Source organism: Akebia trifoliata, chromosome 4 (genome assembly GCF_017979445.1).
Source record: "Akebia trifoliata isolate Shusen 1 chromosome 4, ASM1797944v1, whole genome shotgun sequence".
NCBI lineage: Eukaryota > Viridiplantae > Streptophyta > Magnoliopsida > Ranunculales > Lardizabalaceae > Akebia > Akebia trifoliata.
Genome location: NC_141378.1, coordinates 2,604,078 through 2,628,105, shown reverse-complemented (window position 1 = coordinate 2,628,105; position 24,028 = coordinate 2,604,078). Strand labels below are relative to the sequence as shown.

The 24,028-nt window shown below is 35.6% G+C and overlaps 2 protein-coding genes and 1 pseudogene across 11 annotated transcripts; 2 read left to right on the top strand and 1 right to left on the bottom strand.

The window, feature by feature from the left end:
* The first annotated feature begins 977 nt into the window (after positions 1-977).
* LOC147402932 (ammonium transporter 3 member 1-like) lies at positions 978-4,498 on the top strand (annotated as a pseudogene). Its single transcript, XR_015177359.1, has 3 exons — positions 978-1,694; positions 3,010-3,292; positions 3,695-4,498. The product of XR_015177359.1 is annotated as an ammonium transporter 3 member 1-like (transcript).
* Positions 4,499-4,914: 416 nt separating this feature from the next.
* On the bottom strand, positions 4,915-23,756 carry XRCC2 (homolog of X-ray repair cross complementing 2 (XRCC2)). Of its 9 annotated transcripts, none has more exons than XM_086438343.1 (10): positions 23,503-23,756; positions 22,148-22,295; positions 20,387-20,550; positions 19,778-19,848; positions 18,313-18,375; positions 17,672-17,809; positions 16,538-16,637; positions 5,384-5,420; positions 5,153-5,253; positions 4,915-5,061 (listed from the first exon to the last, which is right to left on the bottom strand). In XM_086438343.1, exons 1-10 carry the CDS (start codon positions 23,677-23,679, stop codon positions 5,038-5,040), a joined length of 1,023 nt encoding a protein of 340 aa, XP_086294469.1. In that variant the 5' UTR covers positions 23,680-23,756; the 3' UTR covers positions 4,915-5,037. The 9 variants fall into 9 exon arrangements, with proteins under 9 accessions (XP_086294469.1, XP_086294468.1, XP_086294467.1 ...); XM_086438342.1 differs by lacking the exons at positions 4,915-5,061; positions 5,153-5,253; positions 5,384-5,420 and adding exons at positions 15,207-15,496; positions 15,607-15,707; positions 15,849-15,885 and having other exon boundaries at positions 23,503-23,753; XM_086438341.1 differs by lacking the exons at positions 4,915-5,061; positions 5,153-5,253; positions 5,384-5,420 and adding exons at positions 15,517-15,707; positions 15,849-15,885 and having other exon boundaries at positions 23,503-23,753.
* On the top strand, positions 10,211-14,822 carry LOC147402931 (ammonium transporter 3 member 1-like). The gene is made up of 3 exons (XM_086438340.1): positions 10,211-10,984; positions 13,427-13,712; positions 14,115-14,822. The coding sequence occupies exons 1-3, from the start codon at positions 10,334-10,336 to the stop codon at positions 14,633-14,635; spliced, it is 1,458 nt and encodes a 485-aa protein (XP_086294466.1). The 5' UTR covers positions 10,211-10,333; the 3' UTR covers positions 14,636-14,822.
* Positions 23,757-24,028: the final 272 nt, after the last annotated feature.

The window sequence follows — 24,028 nt, the reverse complement described above, 5'->3', positions numbered from 1 at the left end:
TTTGAGTAGCATAATTGCACATAATAAAGACGAGTTAACTAATTTGCTAGGTTATTTTTTTTCTTCCATTTCACTATTGACTCTAGGTTGTTGTCCTGGGAGAGAATCCTATGTAATAGTTTTTCGATGTAATTCTCATGGTGCACTTATACAATTGAGAGAATGCCACATGACATAGATATCAAAACCCCTTCTTTGAATATTTTTATTTCAATGACCAGTCAATTTCAAAGCCCTTGATCAAACTTAAAGAAAATTTATTTATTTATTAAATTGATCTAAAACATGATTCTTACATGTCTGATGGACTTTTTTTTTTTTTTTTCCAAGATGGATTCTTGACTTTGGAAAGAGTACTACAGGGAAAAACTACTACAAAGAATCCACTCCTTGTCCTTCCCTCTCTTTCTCAAAAATGCAAAGGTACTAGAAAAATGAATCCACTCGAAAATCCACTACTACCAAGATCTAAATGGGTTCAATAAGAAATTATCAAATGTACCCATTAGATATTATTGGGGTTGTGATATTAACACGTCATTAAAAAACGAATTAACCCCATAAATTATTTTGTTATTAAATCACACTAGAAGTCAATGGATGCTACAGGCACAAAATCCCATTAACTTATTGTGTGATTTTATAACAAAAGCACTTAGAATCGAGATAATCTGACTCTCTTTTTTGTATGCTCCGAATCCTAAATCCTTTACTTTGGGATACACAAGGACAAAGATTTATGGTTCTATGAACTATCAGGTTAGGAAGCGTACAAAAAAGAGAGTCAAATTATTACGATTCAATCCTTTATAGGGTTTATTCATATGTTTAGGTGGGGGTAATATCATGAATCATTTTTTATTAGTCATGAAAACTAAAATTTAAGAAATAAACAATAAAAATTATTAATTTTATAAGATCCCCCTCTCCTACATCACCTCCACTATATATATTTTAAGTCTATAAACCACAAGTAATACACCATATATAGTTACTCTCTTTGAGTCAAAAACCAACATTAATGGCTAACGTGACAATCCCTGTAGCCTACCAAGGCATCACACCCGCAGCCCCAGATTGGTTAAACAAAGGTGACAACGCATGGCAGTTGATCTCAGCTACACTTGTTGGTCTCCAAAGCATACCCGGTCTCGTCATCCTTTATGGTAGCATAGTTAAGAAGAAATGGGCCGTTAACTCTGCCTTCATGGCTCTCTATGCTTTTGCTGCTGTTCTCATTTGTTGGGTCACTTGGGCTTACAAGATGTCCTTTGGAGACAAACTCCTTCCTTTTTGGGGCAAAGCTGGTCCAGCTTTAGGCCAAAAATTCCTAATTAGACAAGCAAGATTACCCGAAACGACACAATATTACCAAAACGGTAATGTGGAGACTGCAGTCGCCGCGCCTTTTTATCCGATGGCGTCAATGGTTTACTTTCAGTTTGTGTTTGCAGCTATAACTTTGATTTTGTTGGCTGGGTCTTTGTTGGGAAGGATGAATATAAGGGCTTGGATGATGTTTGTTCCGCTTTGGTTAACTTTTTCTTACACAGTTGGTGCTTTTAGTCTTTGGGGTGGTGGGTTTTTGTTTCATTGGGGAGTTATTGATTATTCTGGTGGTTATGTGATTCATCTCTCTTCTGGGATTGCTGGTTTCACTGCTGCTTACTGGGTGAGAATTAATTAGAACTTGGGTAATTAAGATCATATATCTCGCTGGGTTTTACCAAATCAGTATTTTTACCGATTTGGTAAGAACCTATTATTTTCAAAAGGAGTGCGTTCGTTTTCTACCATAGTTAATAGTTAGTTAATTTACTTTCATACACATATTGTACAAAACACAAATGATCATCATTCATTTAATATTTATACGTTTTCTTATGAGAGATATAAAAAAAAGAAATTTTACTGAAGAAGATTTGTCATTTTGAAAAGAGTAAGTCCAGCCGTACTTAGATTTCAAACCTCACCTTCCATTTTTACACCCTTAAATTTTAATTTTAGACCGGCAAGATTTTCAAAACCTTGGATAAAGCCCCCAAAAAATATTTTTAAAATTTTTATTTTTTATCTGAATTTTTCCATGAAATCTAGAAGGCTGTGGGGTTGGATTGCCAATTTGATAATCCGTTCGAGATAATTGACCCTTAGGTAAGGAAAGGGTTCTCTTTTGAAATATTTTCTATACTTTATTTTTATTTTTGTATAAATATTTTGAAAAGCATACTCATACTGTAATTTCACGATTTTTCTAAACTGTTTTGGTAAATTCCTCTTTTGATTAATATTTGAGATACCCTGTGTGTTTTCAAACTAATGACATACCCCTTGACCAGGGTCTTCTATGAAAGATTAGTAGAAAATAGAAATACCCTTGTCTTCATCCTCTTGCCAAAAGCCCTTGACTTTTTATTCTCCCCATAATTCCTCGGTCTTTGACCTCTTCAATCTTAGGGCTAAAAACCTTCTTTTTTTTTTTTCTTCTTTTTTTTAATTTTGTAGTCATTGTTTTTTCTCCTTTAAATTCCATCATCTTCGACCTCTACAATATTTAGGGTAAAACTTTGGTTTATTTGGAAACACATTTCTTTTCCCCCTAAAATCCCATCTATTCACCCTTTGATTTAAGTGGAGTACGTATAAATAAGGATATTTGGTAACCCTTTGATTTATTTTACAAAATTAGAGGATATGTAAAAATTAACGTAAGAAATATATATTTTATTTTTAAATATAACACCTTCAATAATTAGATTTATTATATATCCTTCCTAGATCAAAGTAATTTGAAAAACCTATTTTATTCCTTTTTTTTTTAATTCCCTTTTATTTCCCATACTAAATCAAATGATTAGAAATCACAAATCATTTTGTTTTAAGGTCAAATGTTTAAAAGAAATATTTCAACTATGCCTTACTATTCAGAGACGTAAATGAAAAAACCCAAAATGTAGTTAAGTTCTGAGATCAAATTGATGATCATGGACGATGGTGGTGTTGTTTTAGGGGGGCCACGTTTGAGCAAGGACCGAGAGAGGTTCCCTCCAAACAATGTTGTTGACGTTGGCGGGTGCAGGGCTCTTGTGGATGGGTTGGGCTGGTTTCAATGGTGGCGATCCTTATACAGCAAACATTGATGCATCAATGGCTGTATTAAACACCAACATATGCGCGGCAACAAGCCTCCTTACGTGGACCTGCTTAGATGTCATCTTCTTTAAGAAACCTTCAGTGATCGGAGCCGTTCAAGGCATGATCACAGGGCTTGTTTGCATAACCCCTGGAGCAGGTAATATTTCTTTCCTTCTTTCTATATAAAAGGGTCTGATATGGTGTGCAACAGATGGACATGAAAAGTATGATAATTGAAAAACAGCCAAATTTCGTATCTTCAAACTTCTACAAGCAAAGACTTATTATCCCAAATATCTTGGCTAAATGAACCACATTCCTCCATTCCACTTGTCTAAAGTCAAGTATTTTGTCATTAAAAGTTAGCTCGTATATGCCTTCACTATGTCCATCCACGTCTTTTGAATCTTCCTAAATCTAATTGGGATAGTAATCAGCCTTCGTTGAGCATAGCCAAATCATCTGAGTCGACTCTCTTTGTTCATCGCTACTGGAGCTACTATTAAAATTTTGTGTACTTATCAAAAAAATAAATACTTTTACTTTTTTTTTTCATCAGGTCTTGTGCAAGGATGGGCTGCAATTATAATGGGAATTCTCTCGGGCAGCATTCCTTGGTTCACCATGATGATCGTTGACAGGAGGTGGCAATTACTTAAGAGCATTGACGACACCCTTGGTGTCTTCCACACCCATGCTGTTGCTGGTTTCTTGGGAGGCACCACAACCGGCCTACTTGCCGAGCCAGAACTTTGCGCACTCTTCTTGCCCGTCACCAACTCTAGGGGAGGATTCTATGGAGGATCCGGAGGAGTGCAGTTTCTTAAACAGATAGTAGGAGGCCTTTTCATCATAGGTTGGAACATTGTCGTAACAACTATAATCTGCCTTGCGATACGGCTGGTGATCCCACTACGAATGTCAGAGGAAGAACTATTGATAGGCGATGATGCAGTGCATGGAGAAGACGCCTATGCGCTTTGGGGTGATGGCGAGATATATGACGCTATGAAACATGGATGGCATTCTGATGAAACCTTACACCGTAAGGGCTCCACTGGTGTTACTCAGGAAGTGTAAAGAGGGAAAGATGAAGTGTTAGGTGTGAAACAGATGGTGACTCTACTTGTGTTCATGTGTCTATAGATCTCAGTGAGATGGGAAGGAATAGCTCATTTGTGAATAATTTTTGTCCGGTTTTCTCAAATTATCCTGTCAAGGCTATTGAGGATAATCTTGTTCTCGATGTTTCTCGACAGAATAAACTATGCAGTTTGTGATTGAACCAGAGCCTAATTTAGATGCTAGTTATGTCAACAGATCAGACCAGACCGAGCAGGTAAAGGCGATCAGTGAAGTTGGAAGAGACCAAGATTAAACTTGCAAAGCTATTAATCTCTGATAAAAGAAGTATTTGAAGACCCTAATGTTTCCATGTCTAAACCAAATAACAGAGGAATCTTATTAAGTATTTCCTAATTGAACCTGTACAAAAACATTATTATTCTTATTATTATTATTTGCTTATCATGGGTATCCCCACCCCTTCGGTGAGACTATACATACGAAAACATTATACTAGACTCAAACAACCACCTAGATGAGCTTCATGTAAAATTCTGCAAAATCAAGCTAGAAATCTCCCCAGGTCTATTTAAATTCTCATGAGAAGCATTTGCAATAACTAAAAAAATTATAAAAATTACTAAAAAGGAATTGCACAAATCATCATGCTTCACATAAAAAAATAGTTACAATTTCATTCTTTCACAGACATGCAACAAATTGCGAAAGGAATTAAAAGAAGAGTCCTCAGAAGTCAGAAATCAAAACCTGGCATGACGGAAGAGATTAAGCACAAAAAGCCAACTAAACTTGATTCCAGATTAGTATCGTTGGACTTTAGGAAACCATATAGATACCAGCCTGTAGGATGACATATGATAGAGAAATTAAATCCAATGAGGATGAGAAAATATTAGTGATTTTACATAAAGTGAGGCGTGCATGTTCTCACATTGTTCACTCTAAATTTATCGAAGAAACTAAGTGATGGAAGCAACCATTCAGCTGTATAAGTCGACTGATTTTGATGTTTGCTGTCATCAAGGTCTTCATCTGCAAATCCATTAGGCAAAAAGTCAAGAACAGATCTCTGTGTGGAGAGGATGTGACTTGTTAGTATCAAAAGAGGGTAGCACATAAGTTTAGCCACAATTTGAGGTTTAGCAAAAGAGCACCATCAGACCTGAAACTTGTACAAGTATCCTGTGTGTAATAAATAACTGCAAGAACACAAAAAGAAAAAAATGAGGGTAAATTATGGTCTTCAAAAAGATTTGTTGAACAATTATGATGAATAAGAAAAAAAATGCAAATATTAATTGTTCCAACTAAAATAGTAGGAGACTGAAAGTCAAGGACCAGAGATACTAATACGTCAATATGGTCGTTTAGCATCATCTTGCTTCTGTCTATTTTTAAGTTCTTTTTGGTGAATAAATGTGATTTTTTTTTTTTTTGATAAGTAAAATTTCATTGATAAAATTAAGAGTTAGAAATACAACACACCCAATCCCATCTACCCACTAGATCTATAATATATAAAAAAAACACCCCTCTGAATTCTTTAAAGATCTTAGCTCCCCCTCCCCCCTCCCCCCAACCACCACCAAAAAAAAAAAGTTCTTATAAATCATATAGCCAAAGATGAAGATCAATATTCATTTGAAGCCACAAAGAACAGATGCCAGGAAAAAGAGTCCATGTTCTCAAATCCTGCTGAGCTTAGATATTGTTAAATTCTAAGATTAAACCAACTCATGCCGCAATATATATCTCCAGTGAAACATGCAATTTAAAATGCATGAGTTCTCAAACTATATTTCCATACAACAGTACAACACACCAACACAAAAATAATAATAAATCAAGTACCTGCCAGACCGAAGGCATGTATTCACGATATGAATGTTTCTGAGGACCTTTGAAAGTTCTTAAATCTGGGGTATCTTGCAAAGGCCATTTTCCAAGATTCCTATTGCATAGAGTCTTGGGCGGTTAGATCTAGACTAGGTCACAAAATTGGAGGTAAATTATCATAACTTTTTTTTTTTTTTCTTTTCTCAATAACAATGTCTAGGGATATCTATCACAATCAAGGCAACCCTTAATCATGTCCATGTATCATTCATGCATCAGTTTAGTGCTAGGTTGCAAGATATGGATAGCTTGCATTCACAATTTAAACCCAACCCTAGATTATCAGGTTCAACATATTTCTTTTCTTATATACATCTTATGACTCAAGCTAAAATTAATGTTGGTTGTAGAGATTGCGCTTGATTCCCGGTTAGATCACAGTAAGAATGCTGGAGCTGATTGGCTTGCCCATCTTGGTCACTCACCCCCTTTTCAAGTGTTGTTACTTTGCATGGGCTCTTCTAAAGGAAATTATATAAAAAGATTCTTATTTTAATTTGTTTAGATTCCAATGCTGGAAAAAGTAGAGCCAAAACACGGATAATAGACTATAATTTCGAGTATCTATTAATTTTTATTATATAAAAAATATAAAATAAAATTTGAAAAAATCATCTACTTGGCCTTCGATCCTATTAGTTTGTTTTTGGTTTCAGTCAGATTCTAATAATACAACAAAAACCTCCGTCCGCATTTCTACTTAACGTCATGGGTCTGTTTTATAGAGTGCATCAATGTTGGACATGTTTCTCCATCCAACTATCAATGAGACATGTAGAAAGAGAATCTGGATTTTAGAAATTCGATAATTTTGTTATACTCCTAATTTTTTCTTTTTTCATATACACGTGGCATTAATTTATTGCTCATTAGACAAAGTTACAAATGCCCTAAAATTAACAACAAAGTTTTTTCTAGGGTTCAACATCGCACTAGGCCCATGAAATATTGAAATTTGAAAAACAAAACAAAAAAAAAAATAAGGTGGGTAGTCTCGATCTATCTTGTGGATCACCATATTTATTTTTACGAAAATAAATGGATGCTCATAGTCCCAAAGGTCACAACTGGAATTTTATTTTGAATAATGCTGAAAGGACCTCCAGCTGGAACCTCGCATCGATCATACTTCTTGACGTGAAAGTGTATGGGAACCATTCACTTTCACGTCAGGAAGTACGATATGAATTTCTAGGCTGAGGTTATTCCAGCGTGACTCTATTACTTTTATAACGTTCTTATTCTTATGAATCTCAAATAAATAAATAAAAATATTACTTTTTATCAAATTACAAAAATAAATTAGAATAATATTTAGAGCAACTCCAACTCACAACCTATCTCCCGGCCCATTTTGGGTTGTGGGATTTTCTAGACCCTAAATGGGTAGTTCTAAATAGCTTCTCCATTTTTTGGAGGGAAAATTTCTATCCATTGACTAGGGTAGTAGCTCTGGTTGTAGAGGCTTTCAGATCGTTGAGCTCTCCCTGCTCTTTAAAACCCTTAGAAACTATCTTTCAAACCTCCATTTGAAAGTAAATTAAACTTCGAACCCCTATTAATGACGCATCTCTCTCTTTCTCTCTCTCTCTTAATGATTTTTTTTTATTTTAGAGTATCAAGTTTGTTTGGACGAAGAAAAGAAACTTCCTCAACCATTCATCTCGTGGTGATTGTTATTGGCATCCAACTTTTACTAAGGACTGAATTGTTTATTTTTTTAGATATTAAAGTATTTATGGATAACCTGTTATAATTATGATTAGCACGGTTGGAGGGTATACCCTCACGAATATTCAAAGGGGTTATCCATAAACCAATGGTTACCCATAAAAAGGTATGGAGGTGGGTATAACCGCTGGAGTTGCTCTTAGGATTTGTTTTGGATTGAATATAAGGATATAAAATTAAAAGCTAATTCAACTAAATGGGTATTTTTTTGATAAAAAAATTAAAAATAATTCGAGTTTAATGTTTCTACAGAAAATAACCATTCTGATAAAAATAAATACATAGTAAATAGTAGAGTGGATAAACAACATTTTTATCGATTTAAAGAAAAGAAAGATACGTAACGATTTTGCAAAATATTCGTAGTTTGGTCAGTAATTTTGGCCAAATACTCAACCGTTTGGTGGAACGCCCTTAGAATTCTTTAAATGACGAGACTACCCTTTAATTCTTTTAAAAGACAAAAAGCGTCCGTAAAAGATCTTCGCTTGAATTCTTTTAACAAGGATATTTCTGTCTACATAAAAGAGCTTCGCTTTAATAGAAGATTCCATGAACCCAAAAGATTCCTGTCATCCTCCTAGTTGTTCGTTAGGATGTTTGAGGCGCACCATAAACGTATGGCTGAGATGAGAAGATATCAGCTGAACGTTTGAAGCTGTTAGTCAATGTCGTTGAAGACGAATCTTCATCATAATACGACAAAAAACTCCGTCCCACCATAGTCCAGACTCCATACAATTTCAATCCAACGTCACAGTTTTCTTCTAGGGTGCACCATTATTCTACTCTTTTGTGTATAATTTCTAATGAGATAGGGACATGTGAAAAACAAATTACAAAAATGAAGGTAAAGGTTGTAATTTTCTATGTTCTAATAATGAGAGTGAAACGTGGGAAGAGATAATAAATTAATTTCTCATTTTGAAAATCAAACACATCCACACACACACACACACACACACACACACACACACACACAAAAAATATGATAGATACGGGGATATGCCTTAGGGATGTCCAAATAAAACAGATCACTAGGAAACATGTACCAATCGCTAAGAGCTATGTGTGCATACTGCATACCACAACCCAAATCCATAGTTATTGGATCAAAATGGATTAAATTCCAAATCCGATCCCATCTGATCCATTGACAACACTAATTTGTGGTTGAAAATAAAATACTAGTTAGTTATGGTGACGTTACTACATATATGCATATATATCCAGTAAGCGGTGAGCGTCTGTAGGTTGTGTGTTTGATATCCATTATGAGCAATATTCCTTAGGGCCACTCGCAAGGGAGTTATCTCATTTATCTGGTGTGTGTGATGTGTGGGCGTTGCATGTTCCCAGGGGAGGGTCTCATATGCCTTGGTTCTAATTCCCCTAGTCGGACATATAGTTATAAATAAACAAAAATAAGTCACCAACGTATTTTGAGTAGCATAATTGCACATAATAAAGACGAGTTAACTAATTTGTTAGGTTATCGATTTTTTGCTTCCATTTCACTATTGACTCTAGGTTGTTGTCCCGGGAGCGGATCCTCGATCTGTAATAGTTTTTCCATGTAATTCCCATGGTGCACTTATAAAATTGAGAGAATGCCACATGACATAGATATCAAACCCCCTTCTTTGAATATTTTTATTTCAATGACTAGTCAATTTCAAAACCCTTGATTAAACTTAAAGAAGATTTATTTATTTATTAAATCTGATCTAAAACATGATTCTTACATGCCTGATGGATTATTTTACTTTTTTCCAAGATGGATTCTTGCCTTTGGAAAGAGTATTACAAGAAAAACTACTACAGAGAATCCGTTCCTTGTTCCTCCCTCTCTGTCTCAAAAAGGCAAAGGTACTACAAAAATGAATCCACTCGAAAATCCGCTACCAGCTAGATCTAAATGGGTTCGATAAGAAATTATCAAATGTACCCATCAGATATTTTTGAGGTTGTGCTATTAATACGTCATTAAAAGATGAATAAACCCTATAAATTATTTTGTTATTAAATCACACTATTAAGTCAATGGATGCTACAGTCACAAAATCCCATTAACTGATTGTGTGATTTTATAACAAAATTCTTTAGAATCGAGATAATTTGATTTTTTTTTTTTTTTTTTTTTTGTATGCTCCCTTCACAAAATCCTAAATCCTTTATTTGGATTACATAAAGACAAAGATTTATGGTTCTATGAATTATCAGGTTAGGAAGCATACAAAAAAGAGAGTCAAATTATTACAATTCAATCCCTTATAGGGTTTATTCATATGTTTAGGTGGGGGTAATATCATGAATCATTTTTTATTAGTCATGAAAACTAAAATTTAAGAAATAAACAATAAAAATTATTAATTTTATAAGAGCCCCCTCTCCTACATCACCTCCACTATATATATTTTAAGTCTATAAACCACAAGTAATACACCATATATAGTTACTCTCTTTGAATCAAAAACCAAGATTAATGGCTAACGTGACAATCCCTGTAGCCTACCAAGGCATCACACCCGCAGCCCCAGATTGGTTAAACAAAGGTGACAACGCATGGCAGTTGATCTCAGCTACACTTGTTGGTCTCCAAAGCATACCCGGTCTCGTCATCCTTTATGGTAGCATAGTTAAGAAGAAATGGGCCGTTAACTCTGCCTTCATGGCTCTCTATGCTTTTGCTGCTGTTCTCATTTGTTGGGTCACTTGGGCTTACAAGATGTCCTTTGGAGACCAACTCCTTCCCTTTTGGGGCAAAGCTGGTCCAGCGTTAGGCCAAAAATTCCTAATCAGACAAGCAAGATTACCTAACACGACACAATATTACCAAAATGGTAGTGTGGAGACTCCAGTCGCCGCACCTCTTTATCCGATGGCGTCAATGGTTTACTTTCAATTTGTGTTTGCAGCTATAACTTTGATTTTGTTGGCTGGGTCCTTGTTGGGAAGGATGAATATAAGGGCTTGGATGGTGTTTGTTCCGCTTTGGTTAACTTTTTCTTACACAGTTGGTGCTTTTAGTCTCTGGGGTGGTGGGTTTTTGTTTCATTGGGGAGTTATGGATTACTCTGGTGGTTATGTGATTCATCTCTCTTCTGGGATTGCTGGTTTCACTGCTGCTTACTGGGTGAGAATTAATTAGAACTTGGATAATTAAGATCATATATCTCTCTGGGTTTTTACCAAATCCATATTTTTACCGATTTGGTGAGAAACTATTATTTTCAAAACAGTACGTTCGTTTTCTACCATAGTTAATAGTTAGTTAATTTACTTTTATACACACATTGTAAAAAATACAAATGATCATGACAGTCATCATCATTCATTATTTATACGTTTCTTTATGAGAGATAAAAAAAAGGAAATTTTACTGAAGAAAATTTATCATTTTGAAAAGAGTAAGTCCGGCCTTACTTAGCTTTCAAACCTTACTAATGGTCCTTGGGCTCACCTTGCATTTTTTACCCTTAAATTTTAATTTTAGTCCGACAGGAATTCTCTAGCTGTCCATTTTCAAAACTTTGGATGAAGTCCCCAAAAAATATTTTTTTGAATTTTTGTTTTTTATTTAAGTTTTTCCTTGAAATAAAAGGTTGTGGGGTTGGATTGCCAATTTGATAATCCATTCGAGATCAATGACTCTTAGGTGCTGTTTGTTAAACTGAAAAAAATAAGTGCTGAATAGCATTAAGCGCTGAAACTTATAAGCGCTGAATTTAAGTGCTGAAAAAGTTGTTTGTTTAGATGTTGAATCATGTTTGTTACACATTGCTGAAACTGATAAATTGTCTTTGTTACCCTTACAATAATATTATACATTGTTTACATGTTTCAAATACTTATTTATTATCAAACACAATAAATTATATTATTTTTATAAAATTAAAATACAATTTATTTTTAAATAATAAATAATACTCAAATATCTTCAATTTATAAATAATAATTTCTATTTATAAAAACCCACAAATTTCAAATTAAAAATAATAATGTCATACAAGTCACCAAAATTTGAAATCAACTTTAAAAGAACTTAATTTTGGATGAATAATTTTCGATGGAAATGATGGATGTGTAATTATAAAAGCACCCTATGAATTAATAAGGACATCCCACACTATAGCCATTTTTGTTTTGTTTTATATGGGTTAAAAATTTTGGAATGAGCAAATTTTTAGTGAGGATGGTCTATATGGTCTAGAGATCATCATCACCAAAAATCAGTCTATTTTGAAACTTCTAACTCGTTAAAAATAGTTTTCAAAAAAAAAAAAAGGATAATTTACGGTTCTTGAACTTGTTTGATAGGGTTAGAAGTTTCAAGATGTGCTGATTTTTTGTGAGGATGATCTCCTCATTGTAGAGATCATCCTCACCAAAAATCAACTCATTCCAAAACTTTAACCCATACAAGACAAAATAATTTAGCTATGGTGTGGATTTATTAATTTGTGGGGTGTTTATATACTTATCCATGGGATATAAGAGGTAATATCCTTTTAAGAATAAGGGCATACTTGTCCATGCTCAAAAAAACAAAGGGCATACTTGTCCGTGTTGAAAAAAGCGAAGTGCTTACCGCTTCAGCACTTTTTTTCAGCATCAAAATAGTGCTGAATTTTTTCACTTATTTTCAGCAATAAGCACAAGTAAACAAACGCGCTATTTTGACAAAAGTGCTGAATTTAATTTTTTTCAGCAATAAGCACTGAAAAATAGCGCAAACAAACACCACCTTAGTAAAGATTTGAAATCTTACTAAGTTAGTAAAGTGTTTCTCTTTTGAAAAAAAATTGTGTACTTCATTTTTTTATAAATATTTTGAAAACCATAACAACCAACCTCCCCCCCCCCCCAAATACTGTAATTTCACGATTTTTCTACACTGTTTTGGTAAATTCCTCTTTTGGTTAATATTTGAGATACACTGTTTTCAAACTAATGACATACTCTTTGACCAGGGTCTTCTATGAAAGACTTGCAGAAAATTATAGAAAAACCTTGCGAATAGCCCATGATTTTTTATTCTCCCTAAAATTCCTTGGTCTTTGACCTCTTCAATCTTTAGGCTAAAAACTTTTTTTGTTAATTTTGTAGTCATTGTTTTTTCTCGTTTAAATTCCATCATCTTCGACCTCTAAAATATTTAGAGTAAAAACTTTGGTTTCTTTGGAAACACATTTCTTCCCCACTGAATCTATTCAACCTTTGATTTAGGTGGAGTACGTATAAATAAGGATATTTGGTAACCCTTTGATTTATTTTACAAAATTAGAGGATATGTAAAAATTACCTTAAGAAATATATATTTTATTTTTAAATATAACACCTTCAATAATTAGATTTATTATATATCCTTCCTTGATCAAATTAATTTGAAAAACCCATTTTATTTCCCAAACTAAATCAAATGATTAGAAATCACAAATCATTTTGTTTTAAGGTCAAATGTTTAAAAGAAATATTTCAACTATGCCTTGCTATTCAGAGAGGTAAATGAAAAAACCCAAAATGTAGTTAAGTTCTGAGATCAAATTGATGATCATGGACGACGGCGTTGTTTTAGGTGGGGCCACGTTTGAGCAAGGACCGAGAGAGGTTCCCTCCAAACAATGTTTTGTTGACGTTGGCGGGTGCAGGGCTCTTGTGGATGGGTTGGGCTGGTTTCAATGGTGGCGATCCTTATACAGCGAACATTGATGCATCAATGGCTGTATTAAACACCAACATATGCGCGGCAACAAGCCTCCTTACGTGGACCTGCTTAGATGTCATCTTCTTTAAGAAACCTTCAGTGATCGGAGCCGTTCAAGGCATGATCACAGGGCTTGTTTGCATAACCCCTGGAGCAGGTAATATTTCTTTCCTTCTTTCTATATAAAAGGGTCTGATATGATGTGCAACAGATGGACATGAAAAGTATGATAATTGAAAAACAGCCATATTTCATATCTTCAAACTTCTACAAGCAAAGACTTATTACCCCAAATATCTTGGCTAAATGAACCACATTCCTCCATTCCACTTGTCCAAAGTCAAGTCTTCTATCATTAAAAGTTAGCTCGAATATGCCTTCACCATCTCCATCCACGTCTTTTGAGTCTTCCTAAATCTAATTGGGATAGTAATCAGCCTTCGTTGAGCATAGCCAAATCATCTGAGTCGGCTCTCTTTGTTCATCGCTATTGGAGCTACTATTAAATTTTTTTGTACTTATCAAAAAAATAAATACTTTTACTTTTTTTTTTCATCAGGTCTTGTGCAAGGATGGGCTGCAATTATAATGGGAATTCTCTCGGGCAGCATTCCTTGGTTCACCATGATGATCGTTGACAGGAAGTGGCAATTACTTAAGAGCATTGACGACACCCTCGGTGTCTTCCACACCCATGCTGTTGCCGGTTTCTTGGGAGGCACCACAACCGGCCTACTTGCTGAGCCAGAACTTTGCGCACTCTTCTTGCCCGTCACCAACTCTAGGGGAGGATTCTATGGAGGGTCTGGAGGAGTGCAGTTTCTTAAACAGATAGTAGGAGGCCTTTTCATCATAGGTTGGAACATTGTCATAACAACTATAATCTGCCTTGTGATACGATTGGTGATCCCACTACGAATGTCAGAGGAAGAACTATTGATTGGAGATGATGCAGTGCATGGAGAAGACGCCTATGCGCTTTGGGGTGATGGCGAGATATATGACGCTATGAAACATGGACGGCATTCTGACGAAACCTTACTCTGTGAGCGCTCCACTGGTGTTACTCAGGAAGTGTAAAGAGGGAGAGATGAAGTGTTAGGTGTGAAGGAGATGGTGAATGTTCCTGTGTTCATGTGTGTATAGATCTCAGTGAGCTGGGAAGGAATAGCTCATTTGTGAATAATTTTTGTCCGGTTTTCTCAAATTATCCTGTCAAGGCTATTGAGGATAATCTTGTTCTTGATGTTTCTCAACAGAATAAACTATGCAGTTTGTGATTGAACCAGAGCCTAATTTAGATGCTAGTTATGTCAACAGGTCAGACCAGACCGAGCAGGTAAAGGCGATCAGTGAAGTTGGAAGAGACCAAGATTAAACTTGCAAAGCTATTAATCTGTGATAAAAGAAGTATTTGAAGACCCTAAAGTTTCCATGTCTAAACCAAATAACAGAGGAATCTTATTAAGTATTTCCTAATTGAACCTGTACAAAAACATTATTATTATTATTATTATTTTTTGCTTATCATGGGTATCCCCACCCCTTAGGTGAGACTATACATACGAAAACATTATACTAGACTCAAACAACCACCTAGATGAGCTTCATGTAAAATTCTGCAAAATCAAGCTAGAAATCTCCCCAGGTCTATTTAAACTCTCACGAGAAGCATTTGCAATAATAATAAAAAAATTACAAAAATTACTAAAAAGGAATTGCACAAATCGTCATGCTTCACATAAAAAATAGTTACAATTTCATTCCTTCAAAGACATGCAACAAATTGCAAAAGGAATTAAAAGAAGAGTCCTCAGAAGTCAGTCCTCAGAAGTCAGAAGCCAAAACCCAGCATGACGGAAGAGATTAAGCTCAAAAAGCCAGCTAGACTTGATTCCAGATTAGTATCTATGGACTTTAGGAAACCATATAGATACCAGCCTGTAGGATGACATATGATAGAGAAATTAAATCCAATGAGGATGAGAAAATATTATTAAAGTTGGGATTTTGAAGCGATTTTACATAAAGTGAGGCATGCATGTTCTCACATTGTTCACTCTAAATTTATCGAAGAAACTAAGTGATGGAAGCAACCATTCAGCTGTATAAGTTGACTGATTTTTATGTTTGCTGTCATCAAGGTCTTCATCTGCAAATCCATTAGGCAAAAAGTCAAGAACAGATCTGTGTGTGGAGAGGATGTGACTTGTTAGTATCAAAAGAGGGTAGCACATAAGTTTAGCCACAATTTGAGGTCAATTTGAGGTTTAGCAAAAGAGAACCATCAGACCTGAAACTTGTACAAGTATCCTGTGCGTAATAAATAACTGCAAGAACACAAAAAGAAAAAAATGAGGGTAAATTATGGTCTTCAAAAAGATTTGTTGAACAATTATGATGAATAAGAAAAAAAAAATGCAAATATTAATTGCTCCAACTAAAATAGTAGGAGACTGAAAGTCGAGGACCAAAGATACTAATACCTCAATATGGTCATTTAGCATCAGCTCGCTTCTGTCTATATTTAAGTTCTTTTTGGTGAATAAATGTGATGGTTTTTTTTTTTTTTTGATAAGTAAAATTTCATTGATAACACACCACCCCTCTTTAAAGATCTTAAACCCCCCCCCCCCCCCCCCCCACACACACACAAAAAAAAAAAAAGATTCAGGATGGATAAGACCAAATCATTAGTCGGGGTAAATGTGATATAGAACAAAGTAGAAGGTCTTATAAATCATATAGCCAAAGATGACGATCAATATTCATTTGAAGCCACAAAGAACAGATGCCAGGAAAAAGAGTTCATGTTCTCAAACCCTGCTGAGCTTAGATATTGTTAAATTCTAAGATTAAACCAACTCATGCCGCAATATATCTCTCCGGTGAAATATTCAATTTAAAATGCATGAGTTCTCGAACTATATTTCCATACAACAGTACAACACACCAACACCCAAATAATAATAAATCAAGTACCTGCCAGATTGAAGGCATGTATTCACGATATGAATGTTTCTGAGGACCTTTTGAAGTTCTTAAATCTGGGGTATCTTGCAAAGGCCATTTTCCAAGATTCCTGTTGCATAGAGTCTTGGGCAGTTAGATCTAGACTAGGTCACAAAATTTGAGGTAAATTATCATACCTTTTTTTTTTCTTTTCTCAATAACAATGTCTACGGATATATATCACACTCAAGGCAACCCTTAATCATGTCCATGTATCATTCATGCATCAGTTTAGTGCTAGGTTGCAAGATATGGATAACGTGCATTCACAATTTAAACCCAACCCTAGATTATCAGGTTCAGCATCTTTCTTTTCTTATAATATACATCTCATGACTCGAGGACAGTAAAGACAACTGGTAGAGGTCGTGAGGTTCATGGGTCCATCCAGTTAAAAATGTGGGTTGTAGAGATTGCACTTGATTCCCGGTTAGATCAAAGAAAGAATGCTGGAGCTGATTGGCTTGCCCATCTTGGTCACTCACCCCTTTCAAGTGTTGTTATGTTGCATGGGCTCTTCTAAACAGTGAAGCACCCGTGACAGAAACATATTGGATTGTACCACTCCACAAATTCTAGGGAAACACATGGTTTTACTCTCGTTGCAAGATATCAATCGGCATTTTCATAGAAAATAACTTTCTCTAGCAAGTCGCTTTTGGATGGAATGGATTTAGTCGAGAGCAAGGTAATTGGGTAAAAAGGTCCTTTGAGTAAGAGGAGATCCTCAAGTCTACCAAGGACCTAGAAGGAGATGGGACTCCTAGATCAAACAGAATGGCTGTTCAGATGTAGTTTGAAGTGATCATGTGACCATGGTGAAGGAGTTTCAAGATGAGGGAGAAAATGCAAGTTTCTACTCCCACTCTGAGGAAGAAAACACCACTAATCTGGTATATACATCCTAGATGTAAGCATCCAGTCAAACAGAACGGCTGTTCAGATGTAGTTTGAAGTGATCATGCGACCATGGTGAAGGAGTTTCAAGATGGGGGAGAAAATGCATGTTTCTACGCCCACTTTAAGGAAAGAAAACACCACTAATCTGGTATATACATCCTAGATGTAAGCATCCGATAACCATAGGACAATTTATGAACTAACCTTTTGTGATCACTCATTAAAGGTCCATCCCCTAATATGGTTGCTTTTGTTGCCAAAAGTAGCATTGGTTGCACTAGTAAAAGCTTTTGGATTTCCTGAACAACAGCTCCTACCACGCTATGAAGAGACAAGCTTTTCCTACAAAAAAAGCAAAACATGGAAGGGAGGTGGTAAAAGCTTACTAAAATTTAGGGGACTGTATACTTTACTGACTAATCAAAAGTAATGAGAAAGAAATTTTAGATATGGTTGGTAATGTGGATTAGTTTATATTTAGTGGTAAGTTTTTTATTCTTTCAAATTTTCCACCAAACAGAAATGTTCTTCTTCTAAATCAATTTTCAATTATTCTGCTTCGTCTAATGTTTGGAAGGTCCAAAGAGACAACAAATGTGCATGAATTAGCAAGCCCAATATTAGCACAAAATCAAACCAAGAATGTTGATCCAACAAACTATCTTTGGCTAATATTATTTTAGTATTTGGATTCCACTTTCTTCATGGCAAAGATTTATAACAAGACTATCAAACAACAGGCTTGGTATATATCATTACGGAAAGTGTAGGGTCCGGAAAAAAAAACCACATGTTTTGACATTGATTTCTGCACCATATTGACAAAATTCAAATGAGTAAATTACCTGTTGTCACCTCCCAGCGGCAGGGGTGTGGAAGCTCTGTCCGCCCAATAAAAAGCATTAATGCTGGGGAAAATCAAAGTTGAATTTCAGATTCTAATCTAATGAATAGTTAGATTATTGTTCTGCTAGATAATCAATTTCCGAGGTGCTAATCTGCAAAGAGTTCGCTGTTTTTTTTCCTTCAAGAATAAACCAAGCTGTCATTAGTTAGTGTAGAGAAGAAGGATCGAACATCTAAGATTGTGCAAGGAGAGTGGGGTTGCTTCTTGGTAAGATTTTCAATATCCCATCTTGACTCCCTTTGGGGGCTAGGTCATGCTCTAGAAGAATTTGGCATGCTGTGATTGAGAGGGTCAGAAAAGGTTTGGATGTGGAGGAAAAAAACTCCTTTGGAGGTAGGATCACATTCGTCAAGGGTAACTTTGCAATGTTAAAGGAAAGCTACCATAGAAATAAAATAACTTGGCCTGTGCTGAGCTTTTAGCAGTGCAATGCTGATCCCAAAGTTGGTATGAAGGAGAATTACATTGTTCTTTGTTAAATGTAATCGGTAGATTTTGCCATGGTTCAAAGTCTTGTGCCATTTTAGAATGTTTCAGTGGAATATTCCAGTTTCAGTTCACCTTAGATCGAAACAGAACATTGACCTTGAAACACCAAATGTTTCAAGAACGTTTTGGATTGTCTCAGAATGTTTTGGTCAAGAACGATTTGATTTTTCTCTTGAACAAAACATTACCTAAAAACAAGATTCTAAACCTTCGATTTTATTTCCATTTTATCATGCAGTACACCACCCCACTACCTGCCACATGTACACACATATTGTGGACAGTAAGTAAATCCACCAACTATGCGTATTGGGGACTGTCCCTCACAAATGTAAACATATTGGAGAATTATATGAAGGGCAGAGATAATAAAATGCATGAGCATTTCATAAGTGAAAACCTGATTTGGAATATAGACAAGTACATGTGGTGTTAACTATCCTATGATAATTCAGAGAAACATTTCTATGATGCATTTCTACATGATTGGTTTCCTAATGATGCCCCTCACATGAGGAAAAGGAAACTAGAGCTATACACAGCTTGATAGATGAGAATTTCGTTTAGGCCAAGTTAAAACATCGACACATCGACTCAAGACTAAGAAGAATTCAAGATTTAATTGGTTAAGTCATCGGTTGAACAAATTTGAACTTCAAAACATCAGACTAAAACTAACTTGTTAATAATTCAAACTTCTCAAGCACAGCAAGAACACTAATTACCAGTTGAGAGCAAGAACTGTTATTTTGAAAAGTGACATCTGAAACATAATCATGAAATTGACCATATATATATAGCATACATAACACATAACAAAAACCTACAAACTGAAACATGTGTAACATAGGTGTTAACAGGAAGCCATGCAAAATAATGTGGCATAATCAGATGTTCGGGACTGGAAGAAAAACCTGTCAATCATTAGGAACTGAACACCAACACCATGTGCTTCTCTTTCCTTTTGAAGTTGATAGCATAACGTCTATAAATCCAATAAGAAGCATCTCATTAGAAACTTTGGTTACTAGTTACTTATCTATAATAACATATAGATTTTTATAATTATTAATATATAAATTATAACTATAAACTCAGATTTAGCAATCAACCTACTAATTGACACACACATTTAATTTTAACTGGTATATAAAATTTAGTTCCAAATAACGGACAAACAAACGAGCAACCTCACACACACAAGAACATGCACACGCACACGAATGCACAAAGACACACATGCATATTGTTGAAGAGTTTGCATTTTTAATATTAGTCACCATCTTAGTAGGGACTTACTAGCAAATTTTATTATTTTTGGGACTTCACTCTTATTATTATCATTGCAGACACTTCAGCAATCTGACAACTAACAGAGAAGAAGGAAACAAAAGAATGAACAGACAATTAGTCCCCTCTGTCTACTAATGCAAATACATGTCAAATCCAACTCACATTTTATGGATAACATCTAAATTAAGAAAGCCATTTTTTATCGATATACTAAGTGAAGGAATCCGCACCTTAAGAGTAGCTAAAAACTCAAAACTGTTGTAACAACGGACATATAAGAAACGTCTCATGCAAGCTATGAATAGTTCTTCATCAAAATTGGATGTCGATGCCATCACAGTATCATCCTTCTGTGTACACTCATTTGGCTCCCAACTGACTTTGTTTCTTGATCCTAAACATGATGGAATCAACCACCAATGAATTAATGTCATTCTTGATGTTGAAACTGATTAATCTATTTGTTCTTATTTTAATACCTTCAAGTCATCATCAGGGCTTTTAAGAATAGCATTTTTTATCGGTGTAAACAGGTGAAGGTAATGTTTGATCCCAGGTTTGTGGTATTAGCACTCATAGACTTCACCACCTCACCAAGGTGGCACCTTCAATAAGAGCACTTAGCTAGTGCAAATGCATAAAGAAAATTGAATGGGAAACATAACTTGTGTTGCTGACCCCAAATAATTGTGCCCTGACAACAAGAAGGATGGTGATGATAATTATTTGTCCACAAAGCGATGACTAGGAAACACGGGAATCCATTTAATATAAGAAAATTAATATAACATAATACAGACATAGGCATCATCATCATCATCAAAGCCTTATTCCAAGGATTTGGGGTCAGCTAAACAAATTTTGTTCCTCCTTTCCCCTCTGTCCAAAGCCATATATTCTATTATTGAAAGTGTCTTTGTATCCTCTTTCATTGTCTCAATCCACTTTTTTTTTGGATCTTCCATCCCAAGATCTCCGTGTGTATGTGTGTGTGTATCTTGTTTAAGATGGAAAAGGCCACATTTGATGAATAGGATGTGAGTTGTTTGTAACTTGAGCCCTCTCCAAGTTGAAGAAGATAAATATGGATGTTTGACATATGATCTATAATGATTAGTTCCTTTTCTATGTCTTTGTGCCTAGCACAATCAGCTCTTTTACACTTATAGAGTTAAGCTTGGTGAAAATTGCCGGTTTCCATGTTTGGAGCCAATTTGACTCCATTTGCTAGTGTTTTCCAGTCAAGAATTTATCATAGTAGAATTCCATATATAGGCATTGGCATGAGACGACCTACATGATTCAGTAGAATTACTCCTTAGTGCATAAGATGGTGAACCACCTTAAAAGGAGGTCCAAAGATGTCAAAAAGGGCGATTATATGTTGATGCCAGAAGCAAGTTGCTATTGCCGGAGGAGCCTGACCCTGGAATGGGATTATTTGAAGTTTTGGAGGCATCTAATTGGTCTTGTCCAAGGGTTTGGACCTTGGGTAGAGTTTATCCAAGTTTTGGAGGAGAGACCCAAACAGGTTGGATCCAAGGAGTGGCACATTTTATAGAGTTCCCCCAGAATTTGATACCCTAGATTGCCTGAACATGAGACTTGGCAGCCCAAATTGGCCATGTCCAAGGCTTAGCCTCATAGATTGGTTGCATCCATGACTTGGCACCCTAATTTGTTGTATTTGAGGCTTAACATCCTGAATTGTCTGCCTAAGAGAATCAGCACCTCAAATTAGTCGAAGGCTTTGCAACTTGGGACCCAACTTAAAATTTTACAAGCCCTAAACTTTTTTATTCATACAAATTCAAGCAAAAAGGTAGAAGAGGATTTTCCTCCCTCGAAACAAATATGAAATACTCCCACTAAAAAAGAAAGGGTAAAAACAGCAAGTTCATTCACCGATATATTTAAAAAACAATGGCAACACAAATTGACAAAAAGGAGAATGTCAATTAATGGAAAGAAGAAGAAAAAAAAGTACTCACCATTAGCTTCAATTATACGATGTTTCAGAGATTGAGAGAGGCGTTCAATGTCTAAGCGACAATCCAAGTCAAAGAACATTACTAGGCGCTCCAAACCACCATAATGTACACCTTTCCACTCTTTAGGAAGAACACAACTAATGGCAGCCTACATGCAAGAGAAAAAACGATATATTTCTAATAGGTAAAAGGATTTTAGCAAATATCTAACGGGAAAACTTCACTTAAAATGGAATATTCTCAGGACACCTTGATATTTAATTACTTAAGTACAGAACTACTCTTCATCAGCTGTGCGGTTTTGATATCAATAATATATAATAAAGCGCACCGAGCAATATAAGCACATGTCGTTTGGAGCAATGGAGGATAAGGATAATAAAAAAATCCACAACCGAATTCGTTTCAATCGATGAAGGATCAAGCTCATAGACATTGAGCACAAACTACAAAAATACCAAACTACCCTAAACTGACAATATCAACCAAACTGTTATATTTGAAATATATCTACAATATCTTCAACGATATTAAATCATTATCATCATCAAATACCTTGGCCCTACTAGGAGCCGAGGTACATTTGCTCTATGGTGGTAAGTGGTAACTAGGCTCAATGTGGCCAAGGTACCCTACTTCAGGGGCAGATTTCCCACAAGAGTTTTCAAATTCTATTGATTAATGTACTATTGCGACAGATTTTAATGGCGGGTAAAGAAATTTACCACTATTGCCGCCACAAATTATTTTTTTCCATTTTTAGTTGCCCCCACAACTATTTTTTTCACTCTTAATCATCCCCACAAATTTTTTTTCTACTCTTGGTTGCCCCCACATGAGCAAAATCCTGGCTCTGCCTTTGCCCTACTTGGCTTGCATTTGGGAACATGGCCTTGGCCAAAGTGATGAACAAGGTGCTGGGCTCTCACAATCCGTCCAAACATATGGGTTGAGGTGACCGTCGACGGGGTGTTAGCACGAATCTCAAGGCAACACGTGGAAAATGGATTGAGTGTGTGGAAATCCGACTCCTGTATTAATAATGCACCTAGTATACGATTTACTCTTTGGGTACAACTAAAGCTAACGACTTGTTAAAATCTTCTTCTTCTTTTTTCTGAGGTTCCAAATCGATCAACACTTCGTTTTATGACTTCAAATGATAAATTCAACAGGAACTAATCATTTCAAACATAAATCGATGCGACTATCTTGTAAATTGCGTAAGTTTTGCATTTTCACGGTTTAATCTCGATTGAACTCAAGGTGAAATGATAAACAAAGATTAAGATGATGGAACTGATGACGATTATAACAATGGTTATAAAAATAAAAATAAAAGGGATTGGAGAAACCTGTATTAAGATCTCGGTTTTGGCGGATGGAGATGGGCCAACGATCTCGACAACGTTACCAACACGTAATGGAACGCGATGGAGAGGAGGTAGAAGCAAGAATGGGCGCTCTGTTAGAACCCTAGCGAGCATTTCTTTGGCGCTCTCGTCGCCAATGATCCAGCTTTCCACTGCCATTGTGGGCGGTCTGTCTCTCTCTCACGCAAACTTTTGGCGGGTTATTATGCGTGGGAGTTGAGCATACATGTGCGGTGAGGAGATCATCATCACCAAAAATCAGCCCATTCCAAAACTTCTAACCTCATCAAAAATGATTTACAAAAAATGAATGGTCCATGATTTTTCAACTTGTAAACATGGGGCTAGAAGTTTTGGAATGGGCTGATTTTTTGTGAGGATGATCTCCTCACCGTAGAGATCATCCTCACCAAAAATCAGTCCATTCCAAAACTTCTAACCCATGTATGACAAAAATGATTGACTAAAATGTTGGCCAAAATGTTTGGTGCTGAACAAGACCCTCTTT